Source organism: Drosophila virilis, chromosome 2 (assembly GCF_030788295.1).
Source record: "Drosophila virilis strain 15010-1051.87 chromosome 2, Dvir_AGI_RSII-ME, whole genome shotgun sequence".
Classification (NCBI taxonomy): Eukaryota; Metazoa; Arthropoda; class Insecta; order Diptera; family Drosophilidae; genus Drosophila; species Drosophila virilis.
In genome coordinates this window covers 14,133,897-14,152,495 of record NC_091544.1, presented here as the reverse complement: position 1 = coordinate 14,152,495, position 18,599 = coordinate 14,133,897, and the positions used below count along the sequence as shown (strand labels likewise).

The 18,599-nt window shown below is 37.8% G+C and overlaps 1 protein-coding gene across 2 annotated transcripts; it reads left to right on the top strand.

Annotated features, from left to right (window-relative positions):
• Positions 1-1,057: 1,057 nt before the first annotated feature.
• On the top strand, positions 1,058-18,252 carry Elovl7 (ELOVL fatty acid elongase 7). Of its 2 annotated transcripts, none has more exons than XM_002053828.4 (6): positions 1,058-1,536; positions 14,302-14,439; positions 15,939-16,046; positions 16,140-16,220; positions 16,625-17,086; positions 17,157-18,252. In XM_002053828.4, exons 1-6 carry the CDS (start codon positions 1,534-1,536, stop codon positions 17,361-17,363), a joined length of 999 nt encoding a protein of 332 aa, XP_002053864.2. In that variant the 5' UTR covers positions 1,058-1,533; the 3' UTR covers positions 17,364-18,252. The 2 variants fall into 2 exon arrangements, with proteins under 2 accessions (XP_002053864.2, XP_015027552.1); XM_015172066.3 differs by lacking the exon at positions 1,058-1,536 and adding an exon at positions 3,944-3,997.
• The last annotated feature ends 347 nt before the right edge of the window (positions 18,253-18,599 follow it).

Sequence of the window (18,599 nt, the reverse complement as noted above, 5' to 3'; positions counted from 1 at the left end):
ATGGCAATGTCAAAGTTGGCATAAAACTTAATTTAAATCGCAGACATTCGAAAATTAAGCTTCATAATGGATTTCGTTTCGTTTATGATCGAGGAAGTCGCCGCTGCCCATCGAAGGTGGGTTGGCTGTTCTGATTTTGTCACAGCACGAGAGTTATTTTTTGTTTTCCTAATATTTTTTTTTCAGTTGTTCGATGAGCATTTCCGCGGTTTCGGTCATCGTTTTCGCTAAATGAACTCAAATACATACATACTAAAATAAACAATAGAAAAATGCGGCCAGCTACACATGTCGTAGTCTTCGTCTGGGTCTTTATCAGGAATTTGAAATGAGCGCAAAACTCCGAAACTGGTTTCTTCTCATTATTTATTTTCATCGATATTTAATGCACAGCTCTTGCATATGTTTATTATTATTATTATTATTCGTTTTTTTTTTTCGTTTTTCGCAAATATGCTATTTATATATTGATTTGATTATTTAATATTTGCATTCATATGCAGTTTCTTTCAAAAGTCAAATGTAGTTTCTTAAGAGCTCGCTATGTCGTCAAGGGTTAATTTATGCCGTTTCATGAGCTTTCACAGCACTTTGCACTCTGCGCTCATCGTAGCTCAAAAAATAATACTTGATAACAGCTCAATAATTAGCACTGCCCTTTTGTGTGGGTGCAAAGGCAAAAACCCAAAGAGCAACAAACAAAGAGAGAGAGAGAGCGCGCGAGCGAGCGAGCGAGCTCAGCCGAACAAGTCAAACAAAGCTCGAGAGCAAAGTCGAATGCGATTGCTCGGCAGCAGCATCCTTGTCCGAAAACTCATACGCAGCAGCACAAAGTGAGAGCGCATCGCAGCATACGCTCCGAAATACACATGGCAGATATATGAAACGCTGACAGCTGCTGACAACCTGTTGGGCTGTTGTGCTGTGAACTGAAGCTGCGCTCAGAATTTATCAAAAGCTTCGCTTCGCTCACCAAAAACGCCAGCGTCGACGTTGGCGTCGCTGCCGCGTTGCCGCCTCGTATAAAAGTAAAGCGACAACGAGAAATCAAACTTATTTCAGTGTTTTTGATTTGAATGGTAAAACGTGCGCTCAGCCAGGCCCCGGTCGAGTCCAGTTAACTCTAAAGACACTAGAGACCAAAAAAAAGAGTCCGCCACCAGTTAGCAGCTGATTTGACAGTTGGCCATCCGCAGCGAAGTTGGCAAAACGTTAGGTTAGATGTGACTGTGATTTAGTTAAAGCATACTAATATTCAACATTCAATTGAGAATACATTTAATTGAATATATGAATTGTGTTGTGCACGTGTTCAATCAACAAATTTAATAACTGTTTACAATACAAGTATTAAATTCCAATGCAAGCCCAAGGATAATAATAGTGTTTAAATAAATGCATTGAAAATTCAATAGAAGTGAAGCATTTTGCGTGTCGCTCAAAGCTTGAATAATTGCCAGTGAAATAATAATATTACACGTGCTGGAAAATTCATTCGACTGACCTCAAGCGGATCCTAATAATTGTACAAAAATGGTGAGTGCTAAAAAAAAAAAAATGAAAATGCTCAAAATTTACATGTTTCTGCCAGTAAGAATAGTTAAAAGTTAAATTAGTTTTGTTAAATTTGATTTTTAGTCAAGTCATGGCTGGAACTTTGACCAGCTAATAAATATTGATAAATATTTATATTGTAGAATTTTGAACTTTAGTTCAGTAATAATATGGAAAATTACACAATCGCAATTTGTATAAGTATTTATAAACTGCAATACCTTCTGTGGCACTGTGTCATCTTTTAGCATATACGATAAAATAAACACTTGTACGTGGTCATTAATCGTTTATAGTTAAAGATGATTAGTCGTTGTGTAAAATCTTTTATTTTCAATTTTTAGCACGAGCACATCAGGGTTTTTCCGCCCAATGTCAAGTTCTTTATATCTCTCACCTGCGTTTCGTTTCTGCAGAAATGCAAACAAGTGTAGAAAATACACAATTCATATTTATCAAGTACAAATGTTCAAAAGTTTTCAATGCCTTTACTTATAAATTTGCAGTACTGTGCACTTTTTGTTTTCATTTCTCTTTCTTTCATATTTTCATATTTCGTTTTCTACGCGACTTTGAATTATTCTCGCAGTCATATTTTGTTTTTCTTTATTGTGGTGTCTGGTTTTAAGGTATTTGCATGTTCTGTTTTGCTTAAGCCTTTCGCACTTGAACTTTTCTGCACACACACACACACGCACACGCACACACATATGCACGTACTGCACGTTCTTGCAGTAAATGTCCGAATTGCATGTTCTGCATTATTGTTTATTTGGCTGCGACTGTTGTTGACCAATCGAAGGCTGTGCTGCTCGCCTGGTCTGGCAACACTGGCTTGGGGTAGCTGCCGGACTGACAACATTTCACACGGAAATGCAATGCAACGGTGCTGACCTTGAATCTTAACTGGATAACTGGATAAGTTGCTACACGCTGTGCCATTTGTGGCCCCGGCACTTAAAACTTTTTGGCCTTATATTGCGACCATTTGCAGGTGATTGGCGATGCCTGATGTCAGGTGAAATGGATATGATTTCATGGTCAGCGTTCGGATTCGAGTTTGAGTTCGAGTCGGGACGGCCGATTGCAGCAGCCACAGCAGAAACAAGTGATTGCCTCAGTTAATGCTGTTGTTGTTGTAGTTGTTGTTGTTGTCGGTTGCTGCTGCATTGTTTTTGTCGTGCGTTTTGCTTTGCTTATTCGCCATGTTGGTTTTTTCCCTTTTTACTCATCATTGCGCTCGACTGATGCTGCGGCTGCCGTGTAGAAATCCCGTGATTTTCATTTTCATTCAGCTGCTTTACTGCAAATTCGACAAAACAAAAATACAAAAAAAAAAATAAATGAAAGACAACAACAAAAAAATGTGCCTTTGGTTAACCAATCGCAGCTAATGATCCAAGCGCGCCCATTGCACCACTTTACAAAAATGTATTCAAATCTTTGGCTTGTTTTGGTGTGTGTGTGTGTGTGTGTTGGTATTTTTCTTTGAACGATTACACCATAATTATTACAGACAGCTCTATTTTATTTCTTTCTTTTGTGGTATTTTTATTTTTTGAGATATTTTTTTTTGGTAATTTTGCATTGCGCTTTTGACACTGAAAACTTAAAGATTATAAACACGCTGACGGGGCGTATGGGCATGCTGGGTATTGGGTATGGGCCATTTACTAGGCCAGTCGCCCCAAAGTGCCAGTAATTATAATATAGAAAAATAAAAAAAAATATATAGATTTTAATCAAGCGATTTGCTTGCAATTGCTGTAAGCAACAGTTCGCCCCGCTGCCACACATAAGAGAAACAGTTTGGCGACGCTAGCGTTGACGCCGACAGCGACGTCAGCTTCGCGGCCACTGCGGCGTCTAGCGCTCAGCTGTTGCGCTATTGAGAGCGAGAGCGCGAGAGAGTGGGAGAGTGCGATAGGCTGTTGTTGTTGTTGTCAGTATTGGTGTTGGCCGTGTCGCATGTGACTCGATCGGCTTACTTCTGTTCGCTCCGTTCGTACAACGCGACGTATGCGCGATATTGTCAAGTGTCCAAGCTGCATCTGTATGCACATATATGACGAGGAGCTGCATTCGCCGCGTGTCGCAATAATATTTGCAATTTGTCCAAAGGTTTATTGTTCAGCATTGAAACTGTGCGTGCCTTCAGCATATTTTTTTTTTTTGTCTATTCACGCATACGTATGCACATTTATTATTGATTCTCTGTATGTTTGTGTGTGTGCCCAAACAGTTAACTCTATTTCCAATTTGTGCTGGTATTGGTGTAGATTCGCGCCCAAGTGCTAAAAACTGATAAAAAGTTTCGTTTTTGTTTTTGTTGTTCTCAAACAAAAAACAAATAAATAAAACAAGAGAGAGAGAGAGAGAGAGAGGGAAGAAAAACGTGCGCAATATGGCTGGGACATCGGCTTCTTATCGTGCTGTCATTGAAGTAAGTTTGTGTGTGATAATTCAATTCAATTATTGCTGGCTTAAGATTAGGGATATATATAAGAGTCGACACGTTAGTTAATGCTTATAGATAAATCGATTAAAGGGGATTGATTACATTATATTATTAATATTAAATATTTCAGCTTTTTAGTGAATATATTATTATTATAATAATTATATTGAACGGGGACGTAAACAATTCTTTAAAGAAAATTCTCGATTTCGCTCTCAACAGTCGTTTAAAATGTCAAAAAATAAATATAAATTCCGATTTTGAATATTAATTATATTGAACGGGGACATAAACAATTCTTTATAGAAAATACTCGATGTAGCTTGCCCTTAAATAAATATCAATAAATATAAATTTAAATGTGTTTAAAACTTTCCGATTTTGAATTTTAATTAAGTTGAACGCAGACAATTCTTTAAGGAATATTATCGATGTAGCAGAAGCCTTTAATAAATATCAAATTAAAAAAAAAACACACACAATTTCATTAGACTTGTATTCCGAATTGTATTATTATTTTTTTAAAAACCAGTTGGTGAAACATTGCTTAATAAATCATTAAAGACCAAATGCAAATTGGCCAGAATATAAATCGAAAGGTGTCAGGCGAGCTTTTAAATATGCACAAATTTAGCATTTGCAAAATACAACTCATGAGTATGTTGGGATTGGTGTTGAGCGTATCTGGAATGCGGGAGCGACCCCAAAAAGGCGCTCGTTTTCGTGTCAAATAAACTGGCTAATGCATTTCTCAAGCATGTGCAGCTGTGCACTTGACTATCAACTAGATTTTATTTATGAACTCAAGCAGCGGCACCGGCATGCGGCAAATTTTGAGCAACATGCAACTTGAAACGCGCCAAAAACGCGCGCGCGTTCGTTGCAAGCAACTGAATGCATTGCAACAAGCAACAACATCAGCAACAACATCATCAACAAGAACAACAACTGGGGTGTCTTGCACCAATTACGCGGCATTTTAGGCCAAAACAACGCGGCGTCCAAGTCCGTCCGGCTGCCTGATTGCCAAATTAACGCGATTTAGTTGCTCGCAAAAGTCGCGCGCGCTCAAAGTCTTCTTTAGCGAGCAGACAAACTAGATACGACAGATATGTTTATATATATATATATATTTATTTACGTAGTTCATTCTTTTTGTTTTTGTTGATTTTGGTGCATTTATTGCGGCAAGTGCAGCAGAGCGGTTTTTTGCTGAGGTGTTGAAACAATGTCTGCTATGCAGAGTCGCCAAAGTCGCGCGCAAAACGCTAGCGAATGTGGATGTGAATGTGAATGTGAATGTTGTGTGGATCGCGTTGCATTTTCAACTTGACCCACAATACGGCTGCAATTGCAACAAATGCAACATCGGCACAAAAATGCTCATTTGTGTTAATGTTTTGTTTTTTGTTTTATTACTCAAAATGTACTCAAATAAATGGGCGGCTAATTGCATGCGGTTAAGGCGTTTTGTTAAAGCCAACCAAGCAGGTGTGTCTATGTGCGTGTGTGTGTGTGTGTTGGTCCATGCGCTGTTGCATAATTTATCTTATTAGACAAGATGCCGCTGGAGTAAAAGTCTCGGACTGAACCTGAATTTTGGCTTCAAAAGCCCGCACACACACACACACAGACACACACACACACACACACACACACATGCATGTGTGATCTGTGTATGCGCTGCGCTCAACTTGACCTATAAATTGATTTTGATGTTGTGCAGGTTCCACAATTCGTTTTTTTTTTATGTGTTTTTCTTTTCATTGTCTCTTTCTTTCCTTTTCATTTCATCGCCTTATGCTTTTTGCGTCTATTCAAAGTAATTTTGGGTATTTTAATTTGTAATTTGCTTAAATAACCAAAAAATTGACCAAGTGCGACAAGAGTTTTGTTTAAAAAAAAAAAAACGCCGCTTTATCAATTGGCCAAAGCGCTGCAATCGTTTATTCAACTTTTATTTTCATTACTTTTATACACATATTTTAGTTTTTATCTCTCTTGTGGGTTGATTTAAAGTAAAAGTGTTGAGTCGCGCAATTATACGCTTTTACAAATGTATATTCATATATTTTTAATAGCATGGCAAATTACTTAGTGCCGCCCGCTGCCCGATGATACTTCTTATATAAAGGGTTCGCCAGCCAGCGCACATTAAAATAAATCAAATTCAAAATGATGTGAAAAATAAAAAAAAAGTAAATTCAACACGAAGAAGCTATTTAGCCGCAATTCCAATCCCATCCAACCCAAGACTCCGCATCCGAGACGGCATCCAGAGATATTGTTGGCAAAAATACCACAAAAAAAATCAAGTAAGAGCCCCGACTAAAGGATACCGTGTACGTTATTCTACAAACATCAAATGCAGCTCGCATGAGGTGGGTGCGGGGGGCGGCTGGAGGGGGGCATACTATTCTATAGCTATCTGTTAAATTTGGTGACTCTAGCTCATAAAACCTAAGAGATTTGCTCAAAAAACCGAATTTCGATATCGATTCTTATCGATTGGTTTCGAAATGGTGCAAGCTATCGATTATCGCAAACAAACTCGTGCAGCGTGGACTTTAGGAAGACCTACGTTCAATTCATGTCTCCAGTTCATATAGGCTGTTCATAAATACGGACAGACAGACGGACGGATAAAGGAACGTCCAAATGCACAGCCAGACAGATGGACACACAGACGGACATGACTAGATCGACTCGGCTATTGATGCAGTACAGGAATATATATACCTTATGGAGTCCGAGTTGCTTCCCTCTGCCCGTTACGTACATTTGCACAAAAACAATATACCCTTTTTACACATTTTCAATGGCTTCAGGGTATACGAAAAAAAAAAAGAAGTAACATAAAAGCCAGTCCAACTGCCTGGCCGGTTGGCCTTGTAAAGAAATATGGGTATATGGGCACAATACAAAAATTTGGACTGTCCATGTTACTTCATCGCCGCATCAACACCTTTTGATCATCTTGGCTGTGCGTGTGTGTGTGTGTGTGTGTGTGTGTGTGTGTGTGTGTGTGTGTGTGTGTGTGTGTTGTCTTCCAGTTGATGTTGCTGTCTGCCCAGTTTTGCATTTGAAACTTGTTGTTGTTGTTGTTACTTTCGGTTGGACTATCAATCTGTTGGATTCAGTTTGGAGACTCGGATCTTGATTTAATTAATTACCCAGCTGTTGTAATGTTAATAATAATATTGTTTGCAACTTTGTTGCTGCGCTTATTTATTTCTTTTAATTTTTTTTTTGTACGCCTTCATTGTTCATTGTTGCCCTTTATTAATCTTTGAATTGTTTTATGGTTTTTTGTACTTTCTGCATGCACCAAAAATGTATTTAACCTTTTATTTTGTTTTTTTGTGCATCTTTGTTGTTTGATTTATTTATGTTATTTATGTTCGCATTAAATTGAGCAAGCGCGAATAATTAAACAATATACGAAATTTATTCGTTTTGTAAGCTAGTCTCATAATTTATTAAAATATGTATTTGGTTTGTTATATTTAATTAAAAATATATTTATAAAAATATGTTTATAATAATTATGTATAAATTAATATGAGCGAGCTTTGCGCTCGCATGAATGTAATAAAAAAAAAATATTAATTTTATTTTGTCAGCTTTCAAAGCAACATTTTGAGTAAGTTTAGGACAAGTTAAATTTGCAATTTTGCGGCAACTTCAGGTAGACAGTTGTTAACATCGCTGGCAGCTGAAATGTAAGATTTGCCTGAGAGCTTTAATGAAAGTTTAAAGCTCACCGGCTTAAGACAGTTGCTGCGCCAGCTGGCGGCTATAATGTAACATTTTGCCGGAGGCTTACCTAGAATTAAGTAAAAGCTATATGGCTGAAAGCAACAATTTAAGTTTATCTTAAAGCTGAAGATTTAAGCTCTTATCTAGACTTTACAGATAGCTTTAATGAAAGCTTAAATTCAAGTTTTACTTAAGGCTCAGCGGTTCAAGACAGTTGTTGGGCCAGCTGGCAGCTGTAATGTAACATTTTGCCTCAGGTTTAGCCAGAATTAGGTAAAAGCTTTGTGGCTAAAAGCAACAATTTAAGTTTTTCTTAAAGCTTAATGGCCTAATACGAGTTGTTGGCTCAGCTGGCAGCTGTACGATTTTGCCTGAGACTGTAAATCTTCAATTAAAAAATTAGGCCTTAGCTAGAAATCAGTGATAAGATGATTAAGATTGAGATTTTCTTAAAGCTTACGGGTATGATGCTGAAAAATATGTAATAAATATAAAATCTTGTCAGTCTAAAGAGAGATGTATTTATTCCATATCATAATATCTGTTCAAATGTTACGTTAAGGCTTTCTATGTTAAAAGCTGCAGAAATTTGATTAAAGCTTTCCAGCTTAAGGCAGCGCTTGGACAAGCTAGTTGCTTTTCAAGCTCACAATTTTTACATATGAGTGACTCTGTCCATGCAAATTGTTATTTTAATAATTATTAGACCACAAAATTGAACAAGTAGCTGAACATTTAAGGGCTTACATCGAAGTTGCGATTAAAGCTTACTGCGAGCAGTCGATAATTAGAGGTACAATAGGATTTGGCCAGTTCGATTGGCATCAAAAAGACCTATTGTGCTGGCCATGCCAAAACGAATGTCTTAGTCATGGCCCCAAAGCTATTGCATTTGTGGGTTAGGCCCAGCTGAGCAGCTGGCAGTGGTCGATGTCGCCACAGCCAAACAATGCCGATGAATGATCAACGCCATCAACATGGGCTGCCGTCGCGGTGGCATCAGTACCAATAATTGACATGGTAAATTTTTAGCTGTTTGTTTGACTGCGTCTTCCGTCTACCGTCTTTCGTCTCCGGCAACTTAGCGCGCTTATGGCGCATAATGAAGCGTTAAAATGTAACGCGCAACGGCAGCAGCTGCTGCGGCGGCCACAACAATTACAAATGCCTTTTTTTACACTTGCCGCTGCTGACGGAAGCATTTTTGTGTGGTTGCTGCTGCTGCTGCTTCTTCTTCTTCTGCCACTCTTTGGGAAAGCATTTGGCAACGCGTGTGAACCAAAGAAAGCGAAAAAAGGGTCAGACAAGAGATGCTGCTTACGCAAACAGCGCCCGCTGACCGCTGCCCGCTGCCCGCTGCCCGCTGGACAGTATCTGGCTTTATGTAACGCCTGGCCAGTATAGACAGAGCTGAGGAAAATAAAAGACAAAAAATTACATTTATAACTGTGCAGATTTGCGGTGCAAAGTCCACGGCAATTGGGCGGCAAAATTGGCAAAAATTCTGACATGAACAAACAACATCAGCATGAGTTGGCAAAAATACAAATGGCAGCAATAATAGATTCTTAATATGTGTCTCTCTTCGTGTGTGTGTGCGTGTGTGTGTGTGTAGCAGACTAACGCTTAATTAATATACATTTTGTGTGTGGTGGCAAGAATTTGTTGGCCAGAACTTCCAAGACTCTTGACTTAGTTTTGTTTAGCGGCCACGCTTTGATTTCAATTATATAATTAAATAGTGAATGTTAGCCGATATTTATATAAACCTGTTTATTGTTCATTTTGAATATATTTTTGCGTATTTCGATTTGTTGAGACAAGTTCAACAAACCATTTGATGTCTATTTTATGATATAATTCAGCTGGCGGCTTGGCTTACAAATAGCCCAACAATGAGCTTGTTTCTTGTTGTTCTTCTGCTTGTTACTGTTTTGGTGCTCTGGGCCACCCAGAATACGATTGCATTTCACATTATTAACAAAATGTTGCGCAATTTATTTGGCCAGAAAACAACAACAATAAATTGACGCAGTGTGTCAACAAAGATTTTGCATAATTTTTGTTTAAACGAGTGCTTTTTAAATGAGTCAGAATGTGCGTAGCATGTAAAATTGCCTCATTATTTGTACAAAAAATTTGCCACAAAATTGAGGCGCTGACTCTCAAACTGTAACCGAATTAATGCGGATGTTTATTGGGGAAATGCAAGGCAACAGCAACAACAACAACAACAACAACAACAAATATGACTTGCGGGTTTTTATTTCTGTTGTTACTACGCACACCCACACACGACGCCCTACACTCACACACACACACTCACACACACACTTCACACACCTGCTAAATATCTGTTAACGGGGCAACGATCAATGAGCGTCAGCAATTGGCAAGTTCGTGTTCGAAGTCTTTTGTGTTCTGCGCGTGTGACTTTGTGTGCTGATGAAATCTTGTCGAATCGCTTGCTTAAGGGGCTTAAGCTCATGTTATACTGCGTATTGCATTGTATATTGATTGATTAGCTGCCCGCAGTGGCAAATTTCCGTGTTCGAATTTGTTGTGCAAAAAATTAAAACCAAATCAGTTTCTAAAATGCAAGCCCGCCAGCCCATAACTGGCTAACAGATTCTAGCTAAGGCGGCAGCATCTACGCGGAAATGCACTAACTAAACTGGCGCAATTGTTGGCCCCACAGACTGACACCGGGACAGAGAAACAGGCAAACAATTAAGTTTAATTACGCTAAGTGGCCGGCGTTGACTACGATTTAATACCAGTTAAATGTATATTATTATTAAGGCCTTAATGTGTTGACAGTGGCTGCAAGTGTGAGAAAAACTGGTTTAATGACGCGCCCTGCCCTGTTAATAACTCTCTAGTAATTTTCCTTAATCAATTTGACATAAAATATGCGAAATTAATACGTCCCGTAACTGACCTACGTTGCATATTGAAAGATATATATATATATATATATATCGATTCATATAGAACGTCTAGACGCTGGGCATTGTGTAAAAGTTTTGAGGTAAAAGCCGCGCCAAGCGGAAACACCTTTATCAAATTGAAATTTGGATTTCTTTTTCCTTTTATTTTTGTTGGTAATTTAAAAATTCAATTAAGCAGCCCGAAACACGCAGCTGATCTCGTAAGCAGCACCAGCCGCCAATTGGCCAAAAAAAAAACATAAAAAGGGAACAAAAGTGAAAATCTGTGAGCGTAATTAGATGCAATCAGCAGCGGCAGCAGCATCTTTGGACCCGGCAACTTCGGATGATAGCTTTGCGTCCCGCTCATGAGTCACGGACACATGAATCACGAGCCATGGTGACAGTTCGATATGGAGCTAGCAGCGTTGCCTTATAACGCTTCACTGGCTGCCGTACTCACAAGTTGCGACATGGCTGCTAAACGAATATTTTGCCAGTCATGCGAGAGGCATACGGTGCGTATGTGCAATGTGCAATGTGTTGTGTGCTGCCGAGCTGATATCAACCCCCTACTAGAAGTCGATTGTGCAAAAGTACAGTTGTTAAAAACTCAAGTACAGTGAAGCTCAGGCGGTCATTAAGCCAGCTAAATACAAGTCTTGCCACACACACACACACACACACACACACACAGAGACTGCATTAACAATAAAAATTACCGCACTGCCAGCCAGCCACGAATGCATCACGTAAAATGCCAAGCAAACAAGCTGATGCGGTTCTCTAACCAATAATTACACCGAACAGCTCCTCGGCACTGACCACACCCGCACAGCCTCCAGGCTGGCCTGTGCGCTGCCTAATGGCAGCCACTGTGCATTAATAAACCAAGCAAACTCCATGACTTGCCGTTGTGTGTGTGTGTGTGTGTGTGTGTGTGTGTGTGTGTGTAGTGGAAGTGGCGACAAATAAGCATTGTTTTCTTTTACTTTTGGCACACACAAACTGACCAACTGACTTGGCTCCGCATGCACATGTCTTGGCCTCGCATGCAGATGCATATGCCAACAATTGGCCAATGGCTGCGCCAAAAGGCTAAGCATGGCAATTAAGTGTGACACGGACAAAGTGCAGGACAATTAAGGCAATCGGTGCTCGTTGATTTTTGCAAATTATAAAATGTATAATTTATCTACACATATTTGACGTGTGGAATTCTTTACAAATTGCTAACTAATAAATTAGAAATTAATTTATGTTACAAAGTGCAGAACAATTGACTTGTTTAATGTGCTTAAATTGTGAAAGAAATAAAAAAATTGATTTAAGTTCGTGACAAGTTGCATTTTTAAATTAAAAATAATTTCAAATCACAAAGTGTAGAACAAGTCAATGCTGCTTGTTTAAATGATGGCAATTAAAATATATAAATTTTTTGTTAAAGCTGAATTTGAAAATTTTAGTTTTATTGGTTATTGGAATTTATGTATATTGACAGCTTTTTAATTAATAATAAATGTTTATTTTAATAACAATTAATTGCAATTTTATTAACCAATAATAATAATCGGATATAAATTCAATATTTTGTAAACAACTCAAGTCAAATCAAATGATCTTTTTTCCAATAACAATAATTCGTAATTTAGAAATTTAGATTTCGGAATAAAAGATCTCAACTCAACTAGGAATAAAGTATAATAAAATCTTAATATCTAAATTAAATTCTGAGATGTGTAATAAAACAAAACAAAAGAATATTCAAGCATGAAATATACATACTTGAAATTTATAATGCAAAACAATTTGAAATTTATTGCACAATATTTGTTGTTCATTATAAATAAAATTGTTTATGCAAATACTTATAAAAAATATCCACTTAATTTATGTTTATCAAAACGTCTTTGTAACTAGATAAAACAGATAGATAAGCTATCTTTGGGAAATTCCACTTGCAAGTGTGAAACATGAGCGGAAAACGATTGGATAAAATGTTTTTTTCTGTCAGCCAATCGGCCTTATTTTCAAAGGCAATGAAATTCACTTTTAAAAGTCTTTCACGTTTCCTGCTGAAAATTGAATGGATTGAACTCAATTTCAAGAAACTGTATAAAAAAAAAATTCCTTCACAACCTTTGGCAATAAAAAGTTCGAAATTCTGTTGCATATATATGTATATAAAGTTATCTGTGGTTGGACATCTTGGTTTGGATTATATCAACATCCATTAATTATTTAGTTTTTTTTCCAGTCTTTCCAATCTTCTCAATATCTCGATATTTCACTTGCAAGATCGTGCATACCTTACATTCCTATCGTGAGACTCTTATAAATACCGATTGTTAACATGTGTATTTTGACAATTGACATTGCAATTATTATTAAAATGGGTGGAAATTGCAAAACAGGTGAAAAATTGATGTCTAAGATTAACGTAATACATTCGTTATGAATGAATGGAATTCTTCAATGACTTGCAGCTGGCATTAGTCGCAAATACACTATCAATTAGATACGAAAAAAATTCCAGAATTTTGATTAAATTACGCTCAAGAGTAGATTCGATAACAGGCAACAGAAATTGATTTGTATTTAATTGCTTTGTATGGCAAATTACATTTGAAGTAATTGCTGCTTTTCCATATTTTTCCTAACTCATTACAATGGAATTGGTTACATTTTTCTTCGGCTGCTGACAAATGAGCACATGTCAGATATTGATTATAGATGCAGCAAATCAGAAAAACAGGTCCTATACAATTGACCCCCCCACCCCCTTCAGGCGGGTCACATGACACAAGGAAACTCACGCCTCTGCAATTTAAAGCTAATCAATTTAACCCCTTCTTGGCAGTGGGAGAAACACAGCCGTGTTTTTTTTTTTTCTTACTTTCTGTAATTACCATTGGCTCGACGATTTAGTCAATGATTAGCATTAGCATAACTGGTTTAGCACTTAGAATTTTAAATGAAATTCATAATTCAAATCACCGAGTGCTAAAGTTTTTCCTGTTCCTGTTGCATATCGAATTGTCCATTTGGCCCACTGTCAACCGCAATGCCGGGCTATTCTTTGAGCCAAGGCTGTTGCAACAGTTCAGTTTTTCAGACCAGTTTATTTTATTTTTTTTTTTTTTTGTATCTTGATTTTTATTTTGGCAACTCGCGCGCTAATCGCCAAAACGTAAATTGCCGTACGAATAGTATTATAGAAAATCATGGGGCCACATTGACTGCATACGGAAATTCACTGAGAATGTTGTTTGGCGCGCCAATTTTTCTTTCCGTCCAGTCGGGCAGCCGGTTTTTTGTCAACACACACACACACACACATGCACATATGTTGCACAAATGATTCGGTTGGAGATCAATGGGTAGGTGGTCAGCCAGACAGCTCGTATTAGCGGGCAGCTTTAATTTTGAGTACATACAATGGGCACATGATTGCACTCGACCCACGTCCAATCGTGATGGATTTGCCACAGATTAACAGGTGTTGCAATTGACTGCATTTATATAGATTTGACATTTGAACCCAGTTGCTTAAGCGCTTGACTAATGAGCATGTCTCTGTTTTTATCTGTCTTCTTGCAGGAGTATCTATCACAGTTTTACGATGGCTGGCGGGATCTTATGGACAACAAATCAGATCCCCGCACCCGTGACTATCCGCTCATGAGCTCGCCGTTCCCAACGATAGCGATCAGCTTGGCATACGCATACTTCGTGAAGGTGAGTGAAGGGGGAAGCACCCGGCCGAAGCGTTCGCCAGCTATAATTATCGTGCTGATTGTGGGGGGAAAAAACCCAAATGAACACGCAGCCAACGGCCAAAGATATGGCACTTAAGGCAATATCGGCCCGTTCTAGTTGATTCTATAGAAGCTGCATGCATTCACATTTGATGAGCGGGCATTGGCACGCGGATGCAGTCGGGTCCTGCGTCATGCAAAACTAGTTTTCGTTTAAGGCGTTGCAAAAAAAAAAAAAAAAAAAACAGAAAATGTGGAGAAAAAAAAATGTAAAAAACATGTAAAACGATAAAATAAGTTCAGGGCCAAACGCCCCATTCAAAATCAAAGCCAATCAGCGCCAAACGAACAGAGTTGATGTCGAAATTGTGACCCAAGTGGGCCAAAATTACATATGCAAAAAAAAAATAAAGACTCAAGGGGTAAAAAGCAACCGAAACGATTTCTATTTAGGTTTGCTTTACATTTTTATATACATATGAATGTAATCATTTAAATGCCTTTCACACACACACACACACGCATACAAAAGACTTAGGCAACGAACTTGTCCCAAAATCAACAAACAGCCACCGCGGATTGATTTGATAATTGCAGCATCGCACCTTTGTTTGATTTTGTATCTTAAAACGGGCAACGGGCAACGGCAATTAAAAGCAGTGCTTGCCCTCAAGTGGCATCTGCTGGCTGTGAAACGTTTTGGCCATTTGCATTTTGTGCTATTTTGAGCATTTATTAGATTTAATTAGGACCGCAAACAACTTAGAATACAAATCTATATAGCTTAAGCCGGATCTTCGAAATCTGCTAAAAACAAGAAGCGCAACAAGATTTCATTTTGGTTTTTTTTTTTCCGGTTCCACTAGACTCACATTAACATACCAATATAAACATGTGTGCATAGCATTAATTTATATTCATTATTTATAAAAATTGCAAACGGCTTTGCTTTTTAAATATTTCCTTAAGACTTCTAAATTGAAGTCTAGACAGCAAATGTTTCAGGGTGAAGCCAAAAAGCTGAAGAAAAAAAATTCTATACAGAATTGCTGCTGATAAAAAAACTTAAGATATAAAAGTTTCATTGGGAAATTTAGAGATAAACGAGAAATTAGCGATATCAGAAATTTGGCTATCCAAAGCTCGTGATAAAAAATTCTTGATAAATTGAATATTTTGTCTTGTCCGATATTGACAAGGTTTTGCATATATATGAGAAGCAAAGCGAAACAAGATATCTGGAAAAACAAAGATGGAAAACTTCTTTTCGATCGATAATACCTACGAAAACTATATGATATAGTGGTTCGATGTCAATGTTGAGATTAGTATAAGAACTGCCTGCAGTTTCTCAGCTCAGTTTCAAGATAGCTTTAAGACTGAGAGACGGACGGACAGACATCAGGTCTTTGAAAGCTGATCTAGTATATATATACTTAATATATGTACTTAATATCTACCCATTGCTATCGTCAACAGGTGCTTGGACCCAAGCTGATGGAGAACAGAAAACCCTTCGAGTTGCGCAAAGTTCTGATCATCTACAATGCAGCACAGGTTATATTCAGCGCGTGGCTGTTCTACGAAGTAAGTGCCCCAGCTCCGAACTAGCCCTGAAAGAGCAAAAATTCCTAATTAAAGAAAACAACAACAACAAAAAAAAACACTTCACATTTATAGTCTTGCATAGGTGGATGGCTGAATGGCTACAGCTTGAGATGCGAGCCGGTTGATTATTCCTATTCACCGCGAGCGATACGTGTGAGTATAATAAAGTGCTGTATATTGTTGTCTATATTTATGTAAATGGACATTTGGCATATGTAAGCGTTCGAATTTATGATTTAGCCAGCAAATGTTTGTTCACTGTGCCAGATTTATATACCAGACATAATGGCAACCAGTTTTTGGCCTAAACAAAGACTGGTTCTTATGCTAATCGATTCGATGACAAATGTCTGCGCCAATGCCGGCCGGCTACATGGAGCTAATTCACTAGATTGAAGTCTCACGTGTCGGCAAAAGAAAGTGCCAAAACAGAGCTTAGAAAGCCCAAAAGATATTTGCAAAAAGTACAACAACAACACGAACTTTTCTCTATTTCTAAACATATCCCTATATACATATATATATATATACATATATAAATATATGACTTTTGACAGACTGCATGGGGCTGCTGGTGGTATTACTTCTCCAAGTTTACCGAGTTCTTTGACACGTTCTTCTTTGTGATGCGCAAACGGTACGATCAGGTGTCGACGCTGCATGTGATCCATCATGGCATTATGCCCGTCTCCGTTTGGTGGGGCGTCAAGTTTACGCCTGGCGGGCATTCGACATTCTTTGGATTCCTGAACACATTCGTGCACATCTTTATGTATGCGTACTATATGCTGGCCGCGATGGGACCGCGAGTGCAGCGTTATCTCTGGTGGAAGAAATATCTGACCGTGATGCAGATGATTCAATTTGTGCTGGTCATGGTGCACTCGTTCCAGCTGTTCTTCAAGAACGATTGCAACTATCCCATTGGCTTTGCCTACTTCATTGGCGCACATGCTGTCATGTTCTACTTCCTGTTCTCCAACTTCTATAAGCGCGCCTATGTGAGGCCCGATGGCAAGGTATATATCTATACATCTATTTATCTATATATATACATACGAGGCAGCTGTCTAATCGATTTGGTTGCAGGACAAAGCCGCTGTCAAGGCTAATGGTCATGCCAATGGCGCCGTCAAGCAGTACAAGGATGGGGATGCTGCGCCCCGCAATGGCCATGCGGGTGGCCCCGTCAATAGATTCCACAATACGTTCTCGAAGTTCACGACCCAGATGTGCAATCCGGCGCTGAACTCGTCCACGCGACAACGTGTCCTGATCAATGCGGGCAACAAATGAAGCCGTCGCTAGCCAAACAGCCAGCCAGCCAACCAAGAAACAAAGCATAAATTAATTAAATGTAACAATTAAATTACCGTAACATTAAATTAAACATAAGCATAGGGAGTCCAAGCCTAATTCTAAGCCAAATCGACAAACGAAATTTATATTGAAACACAAAACAAACAAAAAAAATAAATTCAAGAAAAATAGAAATCCGATTTGTAGCAATTGCACGTCTAGGCCTAATCTATCTATCTATATACATATATATCTATATCTATATCTATACATATATAGCTGCATCTAGGAAATCAGAACAAAATTTGATAAGCATAGAATTTGTATGTACATTTTATATTATATTATAGTTGGATGATGATATCTTGCTATACGCTTTATACCTAAATATTATTACAAAATTTCGAGCTTTTACTGTTTTTTATCTTTTACATTTATTTTAACGGTTATGCAAGTATCGTTGGATTTTTTTGATCAACTGAAATGTGTTTTTTATTTTATAAATAAAATCGAGATTGAAAGAAGCAGAGTGTCTTACGGTACTGTTGCCGATCCCAAATAAAAAAAAGTAAACAAAAATATAAAAAAAAAATAAATTCAAGAAAAGAAAAAAAAAACATATATTGTCATAGAAATCCAATTTGTAGCAATTGCACGTCTAGGCCAAGCAATGATGTTTTTATTAATCGTGTCAATCTATCTATCTATATATATATTATAGCTATGCATACATATATAGCTGCATTCTTGGCCGCTTTCACATCGGAAAAACAAGCTAACTACTTTAACAATTTGTAAGGCATCGAATTTGCATGTATATTATATTATATATAGTTGGATCTGTATCGATATGATGCTATTCGCTTATATTATTTGAAAATTTCAAGCTTTTACTGTTTTTATCTATTTTACATTTATTTTTCGGTCATGTCACAATAGTTCTTATACGCGTTTATTTCGTTGGGTTTTTTGATCAAAAATCGAAATCGAAATTGTAAGAAGCAGAGTGGTTTACGGTACAGTTAGTTAAGTTGCCAATCCCAAAAACTGTAAGCAATTCGGCATGTGTTTTTCTTTGTTAAATGGACTTTTGTTAAATTTTTGTTGAATAGCTTTAGAGTTCTGAAAGTTTCTGGTAAAGATAATATGTCGTTAATTAAGATGCCTGCCCGAATACAACAGCCATTGGAGTAATATTGAAATTAAAGGGGGAGAGGGGCGGGAGGCCCAGTT